Genomic DNA, 17,511 nt, shown 5'->3' on the forward strand with positions numbered 1-17,511 from the left:
GAAAACGAGCGGTTTGCTGCAGAGCCTTGCACAATTTAAACTCAAATTAAATTCAACTTTAATTTGATTAAACAGTCATTGAAGTGGTGCTAAAGACATAATTACGCAAACAATAATGAGTATTTCCATCCTGCCAAGGTGAGACAAGTTGAGCAAGAGCCTCTGTCTTTTACCTACCCCAAGCTCGACTGCAGCTGCGTTTATCTTCTAAAACCTGTCCTCATTCACTTTCAAGCGCTAATTTCTCCAACCGAAATTATGTCAAAAATGTCAAGACAAACCAAGGCGTCACTTGAGGTAAAATGCTTGAAGCACCATTGTGTTGAAGTGGCTCACCTGAAGGTTTTGCTTTTCTCGTGCGCTTTTATCGGAATTAAAGGCTTCGTGCACACACACTTGGCCGGCTGTGGTCTGGAAACGTGTCTCTGGCGTTCAAACTTCAGATCAGCAGAAAAGATGACTGATGGGTGACATCAAAGGACTCCGACGCCACAGGTTTCAGTCAGTCTTTGATGCCTAATTGAGGTCAACATGCGTGGGTGTGATCGGCGCTCCGGATTAGGGTGCTCCACCCGGGCTGAGCCGCCAAGATCAGTTGTCAGTGTGGAACCGACGGTGTGGACGTGTCACCTTTGTTTTTCTTTCATTTTTAATTCACAAAGAAAAGCAACAAAGTGTCGTTTTCTGCGTTTGGAAGGAATTTGTCAGAATCGGCTGTGTCTTATAAGACTCTTGGAAAGCTTATATCCAATCAAATCTATAAATGCAAGTGGAAGGTACAGGTTGGGGGGGTTGAATATTCCTGGAACCATTATTGCAATGTGAAGGGTTTTTTGTGTGTAATCACTGACTTTGTGTTGGGTTTAATTGCCCTCCTCACCTTTACAGTGAAAACCTCAGCTAAGCTGGCAGGTGGAGGATCAATAAAACGGTGAAAAGTTGTTCATTCTCGGCATTTCGCTTAATTTGGTGAATAGAGGCCTTGAATTTGCCGCAGTGAAAGACATTTTCAGAGACTTCTTTGAAGGGCACAGCAATCATCCGCTCCTTGGATCTGCTCCCCCTCTCTAGACTTCACACTGCTGTTAACATGTAGGTTTGATGCCCTCTGATGGACAGTTGGAGAACTTCTTTCAGTCTTCTGTCCACACTAGTGGCCTCAGGGATCACAGAACTGGTCCGAGTGAGGACTGACACCATGTGGACATTGATGAGAATGATTCTAATCACTGGGGGAATAAGGGATCCATCACAGATTTTAATGACGATATTTGAAATAATGTAGGGCTGCAAACAATTAACCATTTCTGTTGGAAAACTCATGTAAAATACAGTGCATAGTTTAATCAATGTAACATTAAATGAATACAAAATTATAATGTATCAAATAAAAATGAATTATATAGCAACATTAAATTGTAGTGCATTATTTGTATTCGACCTTTCATAATTGCTCTGAATCGTCACCTAGTATGTGAACTAAACCTTTTATTTTCAAGATACAATTAAATCAAACCGATGTGACGTGTGCCAGAGTTTTGCTTTTTCTTTGAGGGAGCAAATGTCCAGCTTTAAGTGCGTTATTATCATGAATTCTAAAGGGGGCTCCTCTCAGGGATGCAGGCTGTGTCCATCGGCTCTAATGCAAAGTTCTAGTTAAACATTGGCCCAAAGTTTGCCTTCTGCCTTCTGTTGTTTTTACACTAAAGCTCCGGCAATTGTTGCAGCGTTATTGACTTAGTAATTAAAGTATTTTAACGTGGGGATTCTGTAATCATTACATGCGCCACCATCTGTCCCCGGGCTGCCACACGAGCACCTAAAATGGATTTTTCCTCCGGCACTGATAAAAAGAACCATCAGGGAGGAGGGAAACACCGTCCGACTCAGATGAATCGGCTTTTTCTGACTTTGGATTCTCATGTGAGAAAAATCTGATTGGACAAAAATGAAAAGGAGCACACTTAGAAACAGAATCCAGCTTCAAAATCATTTATTGTTTGAATATATTAATTTGTAGGGTTTTATATTTGTAACTTCTACTAATCCCTACAGTTGCTGAATAAAAAACTATTTTGTGTTGCCCCCCCCCCCATGGCATCTTCATATCGGTTAATGCGTCTGACTAATTAAGCTCTATAACAGTAGACTCTAATAAAAACAGCACAGCGCTGACTTAGAAATATTTATTTACAACAATTTACACTAATGGAAGTACTCAAGACCACAATCATATTTTCAAAATACATATGATGAATTCCTGCACCTGAATAGACACCATGCCAACCCAGTATATACCAGTTCATGTCACAAATAAATATAATCACATCATCCGCAAAGAAAAAAGTAAAGTGTAGCTTTCCTGTATGCATGCAGCTCGCTCGCCACCACAGCCTCAGTCGGATTCCACTTAAAAGTCCCGAACTCTTGTACCAGTTTGTTTTTCCTATATCATTGGACTCCTCCAGTTCCCATGAATACAGTGTTGATGGGCGGCAGTGAGGAGACCAGGTCCTGGACCTCCGAGGACGAGGGCACCCGCTGGGTGAGGACCGTGTCCTGGGGGGGAAACGGCGAAGAAACGCTGAACATGCAGGGAGCCGAGCCTGTGGAGGGTTGGGGTTTACAGAAATATAAAGACTTTCAGATATTGGTGCAGTTGCCTCCCCGTTACTTTACATATAAATATTCTGCTGACCTGTTCCAGGTTCAGACTCGGTGAAGTACGCTCCTGTCGTCTTCCTTCCTGGTTCATCCAGGATGTTCAGCGGGTCGTGGACATCGGCGTAGACGGAGGAGAACGGCCGGAGACTGCTAACGCTGCTGATGACGGACACGTGCTGGTCAACCAGCGATGTCATCCGCTGGTTGTCCAGGTAACTGCTGTGCCCGTAGTAACCTGAGACTAGAAGGGGGGATATTTTTGGTTATAGCGGGAGTCCAAAGCACTATTTGGGTTGATGTGGTTTTTAGGAATGAGCCAAATAAAGTTGGCTTAGTGACGTTAGCACAGACTTGTGGTGAATTCCAACCCAGATAATAATGTGAGAAACAAAAGGTCTCTAAAGGGAACCAAATATTATGAATTACCACTGTGTCCCGCAGCAGAGTAGGGGTGACCCTGACACCCGCTGCCTGGGGTGTTCAGGCCAACCCCCATGAATCCAAAACCTTCTGCCGAGTCCAGAATCTGAGCTGCTGTCTGAGCGTCCAGTCCTTGCTCACTCTGAACTGGATCAGAGCCCGAGCTGTAACTGGATGCTGGTCGGACTGGCGGGCCGTAAGGCGCCAGCGAGGATTTGGTGCTGATAGATGAGTAAGGGCCTGCAGGGTGATGATGGCTGTAGAACACATCTTTAGTGGCTTGTTGTTCGTTGAATGATGGGTACCGAGAAAGGTGGTAGGCCAGAGATGGTGCTTGGGACTGAGCTGGTACCAGACACTGGCTGTGCGTCTGAGACCTGAGACACAGATAAAGATCATCAGAGTCAGATGTTTGTGGTGACAGAGACGGTCGATTATAGGCTCGTAAATAGGTCAGTCCATAGAAAAACTGACACCAACGTCAGTCAGGCCAGTTCACACTGGATTAGTTCTATTTCAGGCTTATCTGTTCCAGGAGCTCCAAATTGAAAGTAAAATGTAAATGAAGTAATCAAATGCACATTGTTACGCTGACCTGAGTGCTGGCTGGTAGTTGGAGCCTGAGCTGCTGCTGGTTTGGAAGAAACCAGAGTTGGTCTGAGGTAAGCAATGGTACAGGTTCTCTGGGAACGAGGCGCAGGGGCTGTTTTGAGCCACAGGACTGAGAGAAGGCAGACAGGAGGAAGAGGAGGACGACGACGGGCAGGTGGTGGACGAGGACGTCAGGGGTCTCCCTGTTAGCGGCCCCTGATTGATGACAGAACCTCGATGCACCAACGCAGCTGGAGAGATAGGAGGTGTCATGAGGGGGACGCTGACCTGAGAGAAGTCCATCTGCCCAACTAGAGAGAGACAAAAAAACATTAAACTGCGTTTGTTTATGAAACAATCGTTTTAGCCGCTTCACCTGAAGTTGGGAAGCCCGTGGAATCTGTCCCTTGGTAGATGACGGCGCTCGTTTCGACAGGCTGCGGCTGATTGTTGGAAAAAGCCATGTAAGTGTGTTCCCCCAGAGACTCATTCTTCACTGACTGGTCAGCGACGGCACCGGCTTTGTTCCGATTCGCCAAGAAGCAGGAACTGGGGGACGCCATGAACGCCGCTTTACTCGCGTCTGAGAACAAGACGGCACGTGTTGCTACAGCTAGATTATCTTAGATCGAGTTGTTGTTTTGATGGACGAATTGTTTGTCTGTGTTTGGGTGCTGCTGCAGGTCCAGAGGGCGTCAGCATACCTGCATTTTTCATGTATTTATCCAGCAGGTTCTGCAGGTCCTGCTCCTTTTCATTGTTGAACTGAGTCTCCAGAGCCAGCAGGATGTATTCATCCAACAGCATCCTGATCAGGTGGAAGGAACCTGCAGACACCAGAACATAACGGAGGGCAACTCCAAACTGCCAGAGTTTATCAGCTAACAGACATTTGACTCCCCGACTGCAGCTGAGCCTCCTCCGAATCTGGTGTTTGACTTTGAGGATCAATCAGCTCTTTGTTTGAAACCTTCTGTGTCTGTGTGTGTGTGTGTGTGTGTGTGTGTGTGTGTGTGTGTGTGGGACTTCAGTGTGGAGGCCACCAAATGGTTCGTGTTTATTCGCGTCCACGTTCCCTGCGTGTGTTTGAACAGAGAGCACGTGGCCTGCTGATAAGACTGTTTAATCAGGGACACTGTGGCCATTACAATTTATGGTGCTATTGTAGCAATCTGCTGCAAGCTGTGTGTGTGTGTGTGTGTGTGTGTGTGTGTGTGTGTGTGTGTGTGTGTGTGTGCGTGTGTGTGCGTGCGTGCGTGCGCGCGCGCTTGCATGTGTGATTGATTTAGGGAGCACAAAATCAATTAGCTGCAGGTGGATCCAGTTCATGGTTTATTGCGTTCAGTTATGTTTGGATGCTATTTTATTAAAGTGGGTCTGTCACCCTTGACCTATACTGTAGCCCACCACCAGGGGCAGTCATCATGCTGGCTCTTACCAAAGCTGGAGGCGTTGTTGAGCGTCAGGTTGTGCATCACTCTGGCACCAAAGAAGCTCCACCTGAGGAGGAAATCCTGAGCTCGCTTCTTCACCGACCGACCGCTCTGCTTTCCAGGCTGCTCAGAGACACAGAACCAGAACCAATTGCTGGACATTTGTTTTCAGTAACAACCACGCTGACATTCAAGCAGCTGCTACCTTGATGACTTTGTGCTCCAAAACAGAGTCCAGCCACTCGATGAAGGACTCCACGGTGGCGTTCTTCCTCAGAAGCTCCTTCAGCTCCTGGAAAACGGTGATGGAATCATCTGGAGGAGAACCTTGATTAATAGCGAATCTCCACTTTAACGTGAATCTCGTGCACGCGCCCACAGTATGGACTTACACTCCGAGTAAATATCAGGGTCCGACTCTCCGTTGGCATTCATGCTGAGCAGAGGCTGCGAGCTGATGCTGCCGAGGTCGATGCTGTCGATGTCTGACACCATGCCCGTCACCACCGCCTGGTCAAACAGCGCCGGGCGGGCGATCTGGAACCGGCGTGGAATTAAAAAAAACACTCAGTGTAGACTGTGCTGGAGTCTGTCGCTCGTCTATAATCCTGTCAGTGACCTGCGCCAGGTGAAGGAAGGAGGTCTGTCTCTTCAGGGAGGAAACAAAGTGACGTGCGATGGGGAGCTTCTTGGCTGCAAGGCATTCTGGGAGGTTCTCCAGGGAGGAGGCGAGCCAGTGCTCCCAGTGCTTGGCAAAGCTGCGGATGTCTGCCAGCAGACTGCAGAGGAACATTCTCAGGAATCTTCCTCCATTCTCACCACGTCAACACCGAAGAGCTGAAGATACAAACCTTTCAGGCATCTCCTGCATCGTTGCTGGAATCAGAACATCTGTTAAAACCTGAGAAGACACACAAAAAAAACGGGTCAAGTGTGGGTCACCAGCACGTTGCTTCTGTTTGTCTCTGCAGACCTTGTAGAGGATGGAATCACAGACACAGAAGATGTCCACGATGACGGGGTTTTCCAGCAGGGGAAGGAGGTGGTCGGGCATTCCCTGCCAGAAATGCAGCAAGAAGTTCTGGATCTGGAACAACAACAGTTTGATAAGCTGTCGAAGAGCGGAGCGTGCCGGAACGTCTGCTGCAGCAGAGGCCGTCACCTCCTCGAAGTTCACGTTGATGGCGTTGTCCAGGATGCACTGGCAGTGAGTTTTATACATCATGATCAGAGTTTCCACCTGAAAACCAAACCGATGCAGACTGAAAAACAAATAACACATCAGGGAGACGTTGCTCAAGAGAACGGACCTTGTCTCTGGAGATATTTCCCTGCAGGAGAAGATGCTGAGCATTGGGAAAGTCTGGGAGCAGCGTTCCGGTTTTGGAGCTCAGGGAGTATTTTCTGGTGAAACCTCCCTGAAAAATCAGATTTTTTGATGGATGCGTTTTAGAATCCCTCAGGAAAACAGTGATGTCACGTGACCCTGCAGAGATCTTCAACCTTCCGTCCATTATTCCATCGTTTATAGCTGTGACACACCTGTATGCGGTTACTTACAGGCTCACTTACCTCATTCTTGAGCTTGCTCCCTGAAAATCTGTAAAAAACAAAACAAAAAAACAACCAAAACAAATGTAAACAACAAATTCAAATCAATCATGTTTTCACCCAGGTAAAGGAGAAGGTAACTAAGAACAATAATGAAATATTAGTTTACCTGGTCAAACCTTTTCCGGAGTACACGGAGTGATAATAGGCGCTGCTTTCTTTAATGCCGATTCCATAATAGTGATATCTGTCCAACAATGGGGGGCAAAAGCGATTAGAACCTAAATATCGTTATTACAACCTACGGGGGATCCAACTGAAGGACCTCACAGATTTAGACCAGGACGTGGTCTACTCACTTGGAGTGTCCTCTGGTGCCGAGTCGCCGGGTTGTTAGAAGAGGAAACTTCTGGCGAATCGTCTGAAGAGAAAATACTTACGCCTTGAACCCGACTTAAACTCTCAATCTGTGGTCATTTTCTGGATTTGATGACAAACAAACCTTCCCAAAAGTGGCAGCACAGGCCGGCTCGAGATTCTCTTTCCTGCAGAAGTCAAGGTAGTGGGCGTAGAGGATACACCGGGGCAGACACACTCCCTCACACACAATGTAGTTCTCCTCCAGCCTGATCACACAAAGAGAAGCTTCAACCACCCTGTCCAGATAAAAACCCCAGCAGGCATCAGTGGTGGGAAAAGAATTCCCTTTAACAGGAAGAAACCTTGAGCAGGGCCAGACTCATATGGGGGCAGAATGGGAGGAGAAGAGGAGGTAGGAAGACATGCAACAGTCAACAAATGTGAAAGAAAAATGAGCTGGGAATGTTCTGTTCTCCATCGGCCATGACCAGGAATATCTGAGATACCAGGGCTCTGGTCCTGGACCAGGCCAGATGCTCCCCTTCTCCCTTCCACTGGTCTGACATCTTCCCCTGGTGATTTCATCTAATGCAAGTGTTGAGATGTCAGCCGCTGAACTAGAAGCAGAAGGTTCCTCGCTGACGTGATGACCTTTTATTACTCTGAATAACTCGTATTTTTGCTTCTAGTTGTTCTTGAGTTTAAGCCAAATGGGCCCATTTTCTGGTGTCTCTCATTGTCCCACGTCCCTGTTAATGTGGCATGTGTGCTGCAGACCAGTTGGTCCACTGGTACGGTCCTCACCACTGCAGAGTGAGCTGCGTCTGCTTCTTCTTGTCCTTGATGATCTGACTGATGGTTTTTCTGGACGTGACGATGTTCTGTTTGATGCTCAGTTCTGGGTTAAAGTCCACCAGGTCCTGGTCCTCTTCAGAGGACGGGAGCTCGTTACTGTCCTCCGCCTCTGAGGACACATGCAGGTACAGGCGTGTTCACGGTGCAGCACTTTTACTCCCCTGGATGCTAAATAACCTTTGGTTATTTTGAATTTACACTAATAAAATATGTTAACGTTTGTTTGCCATTATTTAAGGTTATAATATTGTTTTTATTTTAAACTACATCAGATAGTCTATTAAATAAATCATTAAATAAATCTATTCATGAGATATCTCCATCGGCCTCCAACACGAGGTTGGAGTCTCTTCTCCTTTTCTGACCTTCTTGATCTTGATTTCCCTTTTCGTCTCCGTTTTCCCACAACAAACAACAAAAATGCTCCTCTTTTAACAGAATAAAGGGTAATTTATCTTTTCAGTCATTAAAGGTTCTGTAATGTTGATTCAAAGCTTCCGGCTGTGTATTGAATCCAAAAATGGCTTGAATTTGTGGGTAATTAAGACAAAATGTCAGAACGCGTCATGTGAATAATCACAGACCTAAATCCTGATTTTTCTTTCTCTTTCTTCATTTGACTGAGTTTTCTACTTTATCGCACAGAAGCACCACCGTGTGGTCAATATGTGTCTGAACCCAGAAAAAAGGAGGAAATTAACCGTTTGAAGTGTTATTGATTGATAAAGAAGGCCAAAAACCCCAATTGATCCTAGATTACCTGATTTAATCCCAGAATCCTCCTCCTGGTGTTTCTTTAAGCCTGTCTCCTCTGGGGAGCCGCACAAACTCTTGCTGAGGGAGTGAATCAGAAAGACTTCATCCTGGGCTGAAGTCTCACTGCTGCGTTTCTGCGGCATCGTCGCAAAAAAGGAGGAAAAAAAGACGCAATTAAAAACCAAAAATAATAATAAAAATAATCAATTAGTGACTCCAGACTGAAGATCCGCAGCAGCTCATTGCTCCTCCATTAAAATGTGTTTAAAGATTGTTAATCCTCATAAGACTGCAAAATCCGTAACAAAATCCAAGTTCCAACATTTTAGTCGGACATCAGAGTGCGGACGAGTGTCCAGCTGTGGCAGGACGGAGCTAATGAAGCTCCGGGATGAGTTCCTCATATTTACAGAAGACTGGAGGTGATTCAGGCCACTAATGATTAACAGAAAAGGCCTCATCCATCTGTCCATCCACCCACCCAGCCTTCCCACCGTCAGCTGGCTCTTCACATAAAACCAGCAAAACCCCACTGCTTTCACACTTAAAACTACAAATTTAGATGATTGTAGGTTTTATTTTTATTATTTCACTTTCTCTGCTTAAACGAAACCAAGCAACCATTAAATAATTATTAAGTATTTATTTACAAAACAGCCTCGAAGAGAGTCAAAACACTTTAAAACGTATTTAAAACGTGACGTGAGAGCGGATTGCGTCATTCAGCTCACCTGCAGCACGCGAGAGGGTCCGGAAGTGAGGTCAGACCAGCACGTGCGGCAGCAGCGCAGCATCCTGATGTCGCGTCTTAGATGAAAAGTGAGGAAAAGGACCAAAGTTGCACCGAGGTGAGATTTTCACGCACTTTTCTCCCAAAAAGTGCGTCAAAGTGTCGCTGCAGGGCGAAGATTCTGGGGCCAAACGCACCTTTAGTGCCGCTGCTGTTAGCTTAAACTAAAGTTTTTGCTGCTGTTTCGCTGAATGCTCGTTTATTTAACTGCGGATAGTTTTGTAGCTTCATGCTACAAAAGCAATAAATCTACATTTAGAGCCTGTAGGTTTGCAAGTGTTACTTTTTGAACATATAAATAGAATGTGCACAAACAAAACGAGCAAGCATGCGCTAATATCTAATGATTGAATAAAACAAAGAATTAAATGCGTGAAACAAATAAATGAACCTTGAAAAACATGTAATGACATTTTTAAGCTGAATATTATAACGCATGTATATTAGTAATTATTCAATGATAAAGACAGCTGAACCAGGACTATCACGAACCTGTTTTATGAGATTTCTGCCATTATAGTAAAACTGCTCCTAACTTAAAATGTATCCAGACGCTGAAGAATGATTGATTGTCTTTATGCACAGTTTAAAGGACGATTTGACACGTTATAGTCATTATTTTTTGGAATTTCTTGGTCTGTAATTGTGACAACTTTGAATTAGTTCGTCCAATAATGGGATTCAATCATGCTGTTAATGTTTAGGAGGAATAAAATCATTATTGAATTCAGAACGCTGAAGCTTGTGCATCAATGTTAATTTTAATGATAGTGTTTATTTCTCTACCTGTGATAGTTCTCATGGCCCCTTGTGGTTGGTAATAACAGTGAGAGGAGATTTCCTCTAATTTCTTCAAATTCTGCATTCAATTTTCTACTTGAATTGCAAATAGAGTAAAATGATGCGTGAGGGTTGATGCCTGTTACGCTGTCGGTGACTGTAAAAATCTCTTCCTGGTTTTAAAGCTTTAAAAACGTACTTTCTTCTTTCTTTTCAGTGTACAGCACCATGCAGGAAGTGCCAAGCTCCCAACACCAAATGTAAGCCTTGAAATTTTGGTTGTTGATGTCCCAGATAAAGTGTTCGAACACATATGTTCTTCTAATCAAGTATTTTCAGGATTACCCAGTGTTGTCTGACCACAGGGTGGGTTTGATGGTAGCAAATACTGACAGACGTCGTTACATTTTCAGCTCTGGTTCCTCTGCTCTGTGGTCGGTGGACCTGAAGTTAACCCATTTGGACTGGAACCCTGAAACTACCCTGATACACTTCCAGGGAAAACACCCCACCATGTGTGAGCTGGATTATATCATCTTACAGTGTGAGATACAGCGGGCGCCGAAGGCCAAAGCTGCCGTGGACATCGGAGACTTGTGTCTGGTTGAGGATTTGGCGTCGGCCCACTGGTACAGAGGAAGAGTCCAGAACAGGAAGGAAGACTTGTTTGATGTTTTCCTCATTGATTATGGGAACATCCTGAGTGTCGGCGCCGCCAACATTTCTGCCTGTTCAGACGACTTGTTCAGCCTCCATCCCAAGATAGTTTGTGGTTTCCTTTCCAGCGTGCTGATATCCCAGAGCTGCTGCACGTCTGCAGTGGAGCAGTACTTCTCCAATCTGGTTGGGAAAAACGTCACAGGTTACGCGCAGGCTGTCCTGCCCTACAAGGTCCTCATACTGGAAGTCCCTGAGATCAACAATGAGCTCGTTCTGCACGGGTTTGGGAGGCACGTCGACACGGATACCTTCCTGTTCTTGGTCGAGATGCTCACAGAGATTCCACCCAAGCAGGGCACAGAACCGACTCCTGACCCGCTGATTAAAAATCCGAGTGGGAGAGAAGAACTGTCCGCGCTCCAAGCTTACAGGGACCTTCTCTCCTTTCAGGGGCCGCAACTGCGGTGCGGAACACAGGCCACGGTCTGCGTGACGGCGGCGGCGAGTGCGCAGCACTTTTACTGTCGGATTTGCGGCATGGAGCAAGACCTCCAGGAAATATCGAAGAAGCTCGCCGCCGTTTACGAGGGCAGAACGAGAGAAACGAACCATGGCGTCCAGGAGAACTTGGGTTTACTGTGTGCTGTGAAAGGCAAAGACTGGGGGTGGCACCGAGGGTTTCTCCCCTTCCTCCCAGACAAGTCCCGAATCCGAGTTTTCTTCATCGACTATGGGTTCTTTGAGTGCGTCGACATTGAGGACGTCCACAGGTTGCCAGATGGTTTCGATTCAATTCCCTTTATGGCGTTTCCATGTTCCCTGGGCGACGTGGACGAGGAGGTCAAAGCTCGCCAGTTGAGTTTCCTTAAATCAGGTCTGCTTGGAAGCGTTCTGGACGTGGAGATCAGAGACTTTGAGGAAAAAGAACATCTCTACACCGTCACTATCAACAACCCCGAAGGAAAGGCCGTGGAGAAAGCTGAGCCCATTCTCAAAACCAAGCGGGATTTTGCAGCAGAAGACCTGACGTCACACAACAGTTACCTGTACCTGGAGACAATTATACGTGAAACCTTCCTCAAAACATTGGGAATAGAGGAGATGACGGAAGGAGCAGCCTTTGTCGGCTACGTCACGTTTGCTCAAAATCCAGAAAGGTTCTGGATCCGGACGCAAAATCGCAATGATGAGTTTGAGGAACTGATGTCAAACATGGTCGACCACTTTAGAGAGGTGAAAATGGATGACGATGTCCTGGTGAATCCCCAGCTCGGTACGCTCTGCTGTGCAATGTATGAGGAAGACCTGCATTTCTACAGAGCTTTGGTCATCAGCCAACTCCTGCATGGATGCGAAGTCCTTTTTATTGACTTTGGGAACATTGAGAAAGTTCCTCATAACCTGATCAAGAAGATACCCAGAGCCTTGGCCGACCCCCCAGCGTTTGCCTTCTGCTGTTCCCTCGATAATGTTATACCTTTGGACGACGTCTGGACAACCACGATGTGCGAGTCCTTCAGAAAAACCGTGTCGGGGAAAGCCCTGCGAGTCCAAGTGGTCCAGATGAGGAAAAGCACGTTTGTTGTGGATCTCTATGAGATGGGAGACGGCGCTCAGAGCATCGCCGAGTTCATCAGTTCCAAGCATGACGGATTCTGGAGCAGCGTCCCAAACAAACCTGCGGCGGACACGGACACAGAGTGTCAGAGACACGGTGAGGTATCGGACCCACCCGAGGAGAAGCAGGAGGTGGAGGTCAGTGAGGAGCAGGAAGACAAAACATGCAAAAATACGGGAAAAGCTGCCTTTAAATCCTTAAACATCAAACCCGGGTGTCAGTTAGCCGTGTGCTGCTCGTGCGTGGCCTCCCCGTCAGATTTCTGGTGTCTGTCGTTTGATAGAGCTCGGGCTTTGGCTAAGTTGATGACTAAAATGCAGCTTTATTACTCCACCCACACGGTGCCGCTCCTCCCAGAAGACTCCTGCTGCGTTGTCAAATCACCTAGAGATGAAGTGTGGTATCGGGCCGCCATCACAGACAGACAACAGGCCCGCTGCGTGTTGGCCCTGGTTGACTATGGCTACTCTGTCCAAATGGAGGAGCACCATCTCCAGGGAATACTGCCAGAGTTCCTCCATCTGGAAAGACAAGCCTTCCGGTGCAGCCTGTCCAGGCTGATTGAACCAGCTGAGCCTGTTAGCGTCGGCGGCTGGAGTTCAAAGGTGTGTAAATTGCTGAAGGAGCTCCTCCATGACAAAAATAGTCTCAGGTGCATCGTCGTTTCCCAGTGGAACATCAAGAACAGAGGGTCGTGCAACGTCGTGGAGCTCTACAGCAACAAATACCAGCAGAGCATCACAAGCTTCCTCCTGGAGCAAGGCCTCGCCAGAGAGGCCACCTTCTCCATTCTGCCCATGTCCTCGGAGTTCCCAGAGTCTTTCGTCTACTCTTCCTTCGACCTGGGTCCAGGGAGTAAAGAGGAAGTCTTTGTGACGCACATCATCAATCAGGGGGAGATCTACTGCCACCTCGAGAGGAACATCGACGTCATCGAAAAGCTTGAAATGAAAATCGTCGAGGAGACTCGGAAAAGGACGCCGGGGGACTCGGACGCCGCCGTGAGGAACCTGTGCTTGGCTAAATACTTTGACGGTCTGTGGTACAGGGGGTTCGTGCACGCCGTCCAGTCAGCCGTGCATCTCGGCGTGTTTTTTGTGGATTATGGAAACAGCGTGATATCGGAGAAGAGCAACGTCGCGCGCATCTCTGGAGGCTGCGCAGACCTGTTGCATACGCCCATGCAGGCGCTGAGGTTCAGACTGGCCTCGGTGCCCAGAGAAGAGCTGTACGCCGACGTCAGCCAGTGGCTGTCTGAGACCGTCCTCCACAGGCAGCTGACGGCCCGCGTGCTCGCGCCCATGGAGGACGGCTCCTTCGATGTGGAGCTGTTCGACGGAGACGCCAGCATCAACGAGAAGGTGAGGGAGCTCGTCGCCAGCCTTTTACCCAAAACAAAGCCACTTCTGAGTTTGCCTGGACAAAACAAGACAAACCTTGGACCTCTGTCCACCGGGACCACATCCCAAACACAGAGAGGAGGTGGAGTTTGTGCCATGGAGCGTCCAGAAGAGGAGAGGAGCGTGCCCGCAGAACCGCAGGAAACCCCTGAAGAGCCGCAAGCGTCCCTCCACGCGGGTGGAGAGTCGGTGCCGGAGCTCGTCGGGAAAACCGACATCCCACAGCTGTCGAGTTTGCCCGACATCGAGGTCACCGAAGGCTTCAGGACATCGTGCTTCATGTCCCACATCGACTCCCTCAGCAGCTTCTTCCTCCAGCGGGCAGACGACGAACCTGCCATCCTCAAGATGGTCGAAGATCTGAACTCCGACGCCTTAAGAGGCTCCTTGAGGAGGGTGAGCCCCACATCGCTGCAAACCGGCGCCCTGGTTCTAGCAGAGTATGAGGAAGACGGCGCGCTGTATCGCTCGGTTGTGAAGCATCTCGAGGGAAATTCTGTGAAAGTGGAGTTTCTTGATTATGGAAATTCTTCAGTCATGGAGGACAGGATCTTCTCCATACCGGAAGAGTTTCTCTCTCAGCCCAGATTTAGCATCCCCTGCTGCCTCTTCGATAACAAGGCGTATGAAAATGAGGCTGCTTTCACCCGCGCTGCCATGGAGAAGCCTCTTCTGTTCCACTTTGCCCGTCACCCTGGACCTCAGTGGGAGGTGGTGATTGTCGAAGGAGCGACTGGTCCTTCGGAGCCACCTGTGGAGAGTAAAACCCACAGTGAAGAGAGGGGGAATGACCCGGCAGGTTTATCTGGAACGGACCAAGCCTTGTCCACAGTCGACCCGGAGAAGTCCACGCAAACGCCACCTGCTTCCCTGCCGTCCAGACTGAAGCGGTTAACCTGCCGCTGTTGTAGAAGGCCACCGACCAGACTTAAGAGGGGATCTCGAGACGTCAGGAGGCAAACCAAAAGCCTCTCGGAGGAGCCCGAAGGTCCCGGTGCTCACGCGGTCACGCCTCTCAACATTCAATCCAAAACCACCGAGAACTGCACTCTCCTGTCGGTCACGCGCGACGGCAGCTTTTACGTGCGGTTACAGAGGAGCGCTCATCTGCTCTCTGCTTTGGAACGCAGCATCTTCCACAACCTGCACAGGTGCGCGCCCGTACCTGCGGAGGAGGTCAAAGTAGGCCTGAAATGTTTAGTCCAGGTGCCCAAAGACCAGCGGTGGCACCGGGCCGTGGTTCAGCAGGTGTACGGTCAGACCTGCCTGGTCCGCCTCGATGATCACGGAATAACGGAGGCGATCTCCGCCGGCTCCGTCCGCCAACGCTGCGACCTCCTGACGGAAGTGCCCGACCTCGCCGTGCTGTGTAGGATGAACTCCTTTGGGTTCGGCGCCTGCAGGTCATGGCTGGAGTCTCTGCAGCTGCTGGTAGGCAGCGAGGTCAGGCTGATATTCATGAGCTACTCAGAGGTCGGTGAACTTTGGAAGGTGGAGATGGTCGTGAACCCGCTGTTTCTGGGGCTCCTGATGTCGCCGGAGAAGACCAGCGACCCGGCGGCGAGCCGACCTCAGCAGCTGAACTTTGCTCCTGTCGAACTCGATAAGTCCTATCACGGGTTTGCAGCCGCAGCTACGAATCCTTTTGAGTTTTGTGTCCTCCTGGAAGAGTCACTTCTGGTCCTGAAGAAGGTTTCCGTGATGTTGAGTAATCTGCCCAAGCAGCTGCTCCCTCTCCCCGAAGCTCACCTCCTCCCCGGCACCTGCTGCCTCCTGAAATCCAGCACCAAGAAGAAGTGGTGCCGGGCGGAAGTCGTGCACCTGGGCGGCACCATAGTCCTGCTAAACCTGCTGGATTACGGCTTCTACGAGTGCACGCCACGTGAAAACGCTGGCCAGTTAAGGATGCTTCCGGCGGAGATGAGGAACCTGCCCAAGGTGATCCACCCCTGCATCCTCCGAGGCGTGAGGCCACTCGGAGCAGACGGGCAGTGGGCCGACGAGGCGGCGTTCTGCTTCCAGCGCTGTTTGTACCAGAAGAGACTCCAGATCTTCTTCAGAGAGCGCGTGTCAGACTCAGCGTGGAAGGTCGACATGTTGGCTGATGGCGTCCATGTTGCCAAGTGGCTGGTGGATGCCCAACAAGCCCATTATTTAGACATCGTGCAGGAAGTGAGGTAAGTTTTCTGCTTTTTAAACTGGTGCATTAAATATGAATGTTTTAGGAGGAACAAAGTGCTATTTCTGATGCATTTAGGTTCCAGGAATGGAGTCTCGGTACGGGAAATCGGAGCAAAGAGGAGCGCGATGAAGTCTACGATGGGTTCCGCAGTTACTTCACTGAAGTCCAAAGGAAGATACCAATCTCTAAATCCAGTCACTGTGAGTACTGTTCATCATTTAATGGAGAAAAAAAAACCTTTGAGAAGGCAAAAACCAATGTTCTTTGTTTTTGGTTTCAGGTTCTCTGATGTGAGCTGTTTGTTTCCCACAGATGTTTCAACAGATGAATAACAGCCTTTTTATAGGGCCACAAAATAAACCAATAGCTGCTGGTAAACTCACCAGATTTGCCGTTATTTAGCTTAAATGTTTCGTAAAATGTGAGAGGTTGAGGTTAAAGGTTATGTTGGTTTCTAAAATTTGAATGTTTTAATTTAATCTTTTATGATATTATGTTTTATTGCACCTCATTATTTTGTTTTAAAAACTCCAGTTTCACCACTGGGTGGCGCTATACTGCTGTTCAGCGTTCGCCATTAAACTTGTCATTGTTCAGCCTGATTGTTTGGAAAATAAATCTAAAAAATGATTGTATGAGTGTTGACTGAATAATAATCTAATATAAGAAAGGGTTAAAATAATTCCCTTTTTTCCATTTTAAATTCTTTGTTGTGTCGTCGAACCCTCACTCGAGTCCTCAGAAGTGTACTCAGGCACCACAAGTTGAGACCAGACTTCGAAGTACCTTTTCACCTTGCAAGGGGGAGTCACCCTCGGATCAGACAGGTGCTCTGCCGTGCCGACCCGGGGACCCTCACACTCCCGCCATCTTTATTAAAATACAGACGTGGGTACACAGCAGGAGGCGTGTTTACATAGACTGCATCAGCTACACTACTCACACAGGCGGGGGCGAGTTCATGCTCGCTGAGACTCATTGCTCATGTTTTGACTACACATTTTTACCACGGTACCATATCACACATGTCCAAGGCCATGTGCCGAGGCTTCTTTGACTACCTTGGAGCGGTTCCCAGCATACTCGTGATAGGCGTGATTAGCCTAGCCTAAGCAGATATTACACATTCTTGTTTTGTCCTCCTTGCTAAACATGCACAGACCCGTTCCCACACTCCACTTTCCCACTTTTAATCCTTCCCATATTACCTACGAAACTACTCTCTTCTACTTTTATTCGAACAGAAATAACATAATGCAATTCGCGATATTTCACAACAGTTCCTTTGCATTTGGTGTCATCCCCTTTATTAATGTATTTGATGTTTGATTATTTTCTCTTTGGATCCTTCTATTCCTTCTTTCTTTGCCTCTTTCAATATCTTTTCTGTTTAGTTCTCTCTTCCATCAAATATTCCAGACATTTTTGTCTTTTTTTCCTGCCGTCTGCTG

General features: G+C 47.8%; 2 protein-coding genes across 2 annotated transcripts; one reads left to right on the plus strand and one right to left on the minus strand.

Annotated features, from left to right (window-relative positions):
• Positions 1 to 1,976: 1,976 nt before the first annotated feature.
• rfx6 (regulatory factor X, 6) lies at positions 1,977 to 9,106 on the minus strand. The gene is made up of 20 exons (XM_011611870.2): positions 8,635 to 9,106; positions 7,824 to 7,983; positions 7,162 to 7,285; positions 7,019 to 7,080; positions 6,829 to 6,906; positions 6,681 to 6,708; positions 6,419 to 6,526; positions 6,271 to 6,348; positions 6,082 to 6,195; positions 5,960 to 6,009; positions 5,728 to 5,887; positions 5,501 to 5,645; positions 5,314 to 5,423; positions 5,114 to 5,231; positions 4,380 to 4,502; positions 4,052 to 4,258; positions 3,680 to 3,986; positions 3,091 to 3,461; positions 2,699 to 2,905; positions 1,977 to 2,606 (listed from the first exon to the last, which is right to left on the minus strand). The coding sequence occupies exons 1-20, from the start codon at positions 8,771 to 8,773 to the stop codon at positions 2,452 to 2,454; spliced, it is 2,844 nt and encodes a 947-aa protein (XP_011610172.2). The 5' UTR covers positions 8,774 to 9,106; the 3' UTR covers positions 1,977 to 2,451.
• A 266-nt stretch (positions 9,107 to 9,372) lies between these two features.
• Positions 9,373 to 16,380, plus strand: tdrd15 (tudor domain containing 15). Its single transcript, XM_011611869.2, has 5 exons — positions 9,373 to 9,478; positions 10,418 to 10,460; positions 10,614 to 16,055; positions 16,136 to 16,260; positions 16,341 to 16,380. Exons 2-5 carry the CDS (start codon positions 10,429 to 10,431, stop codon positions 16,352 to 16,354), a joined length of 5,613 nt encoding a protein of 1,870 aa, XP_011610171.2. The 5' UTR covers positions 9,373 to 9,478; positions 10,418 to 10,428; the 3' UTR covers positions 16,355 to 16,380.
• Positions 16,381 to 17,511: the final 1,131 nt, after the last annotated feature.

This window comes from Takifugu rubripes, chromosome 16 (assembly GCF_901000725.2).
Source record: "Takifugu rubripes chromosome 16, fTakRub1.2, whole genome shotgun sequence".
Taxonomy (NCBI): Eukaryota; Metazoa; Chordata; class Actinopteri; order Tetraodontiformes; family Tetraodontidae; genus Takifugu; species Takifugu rubripes.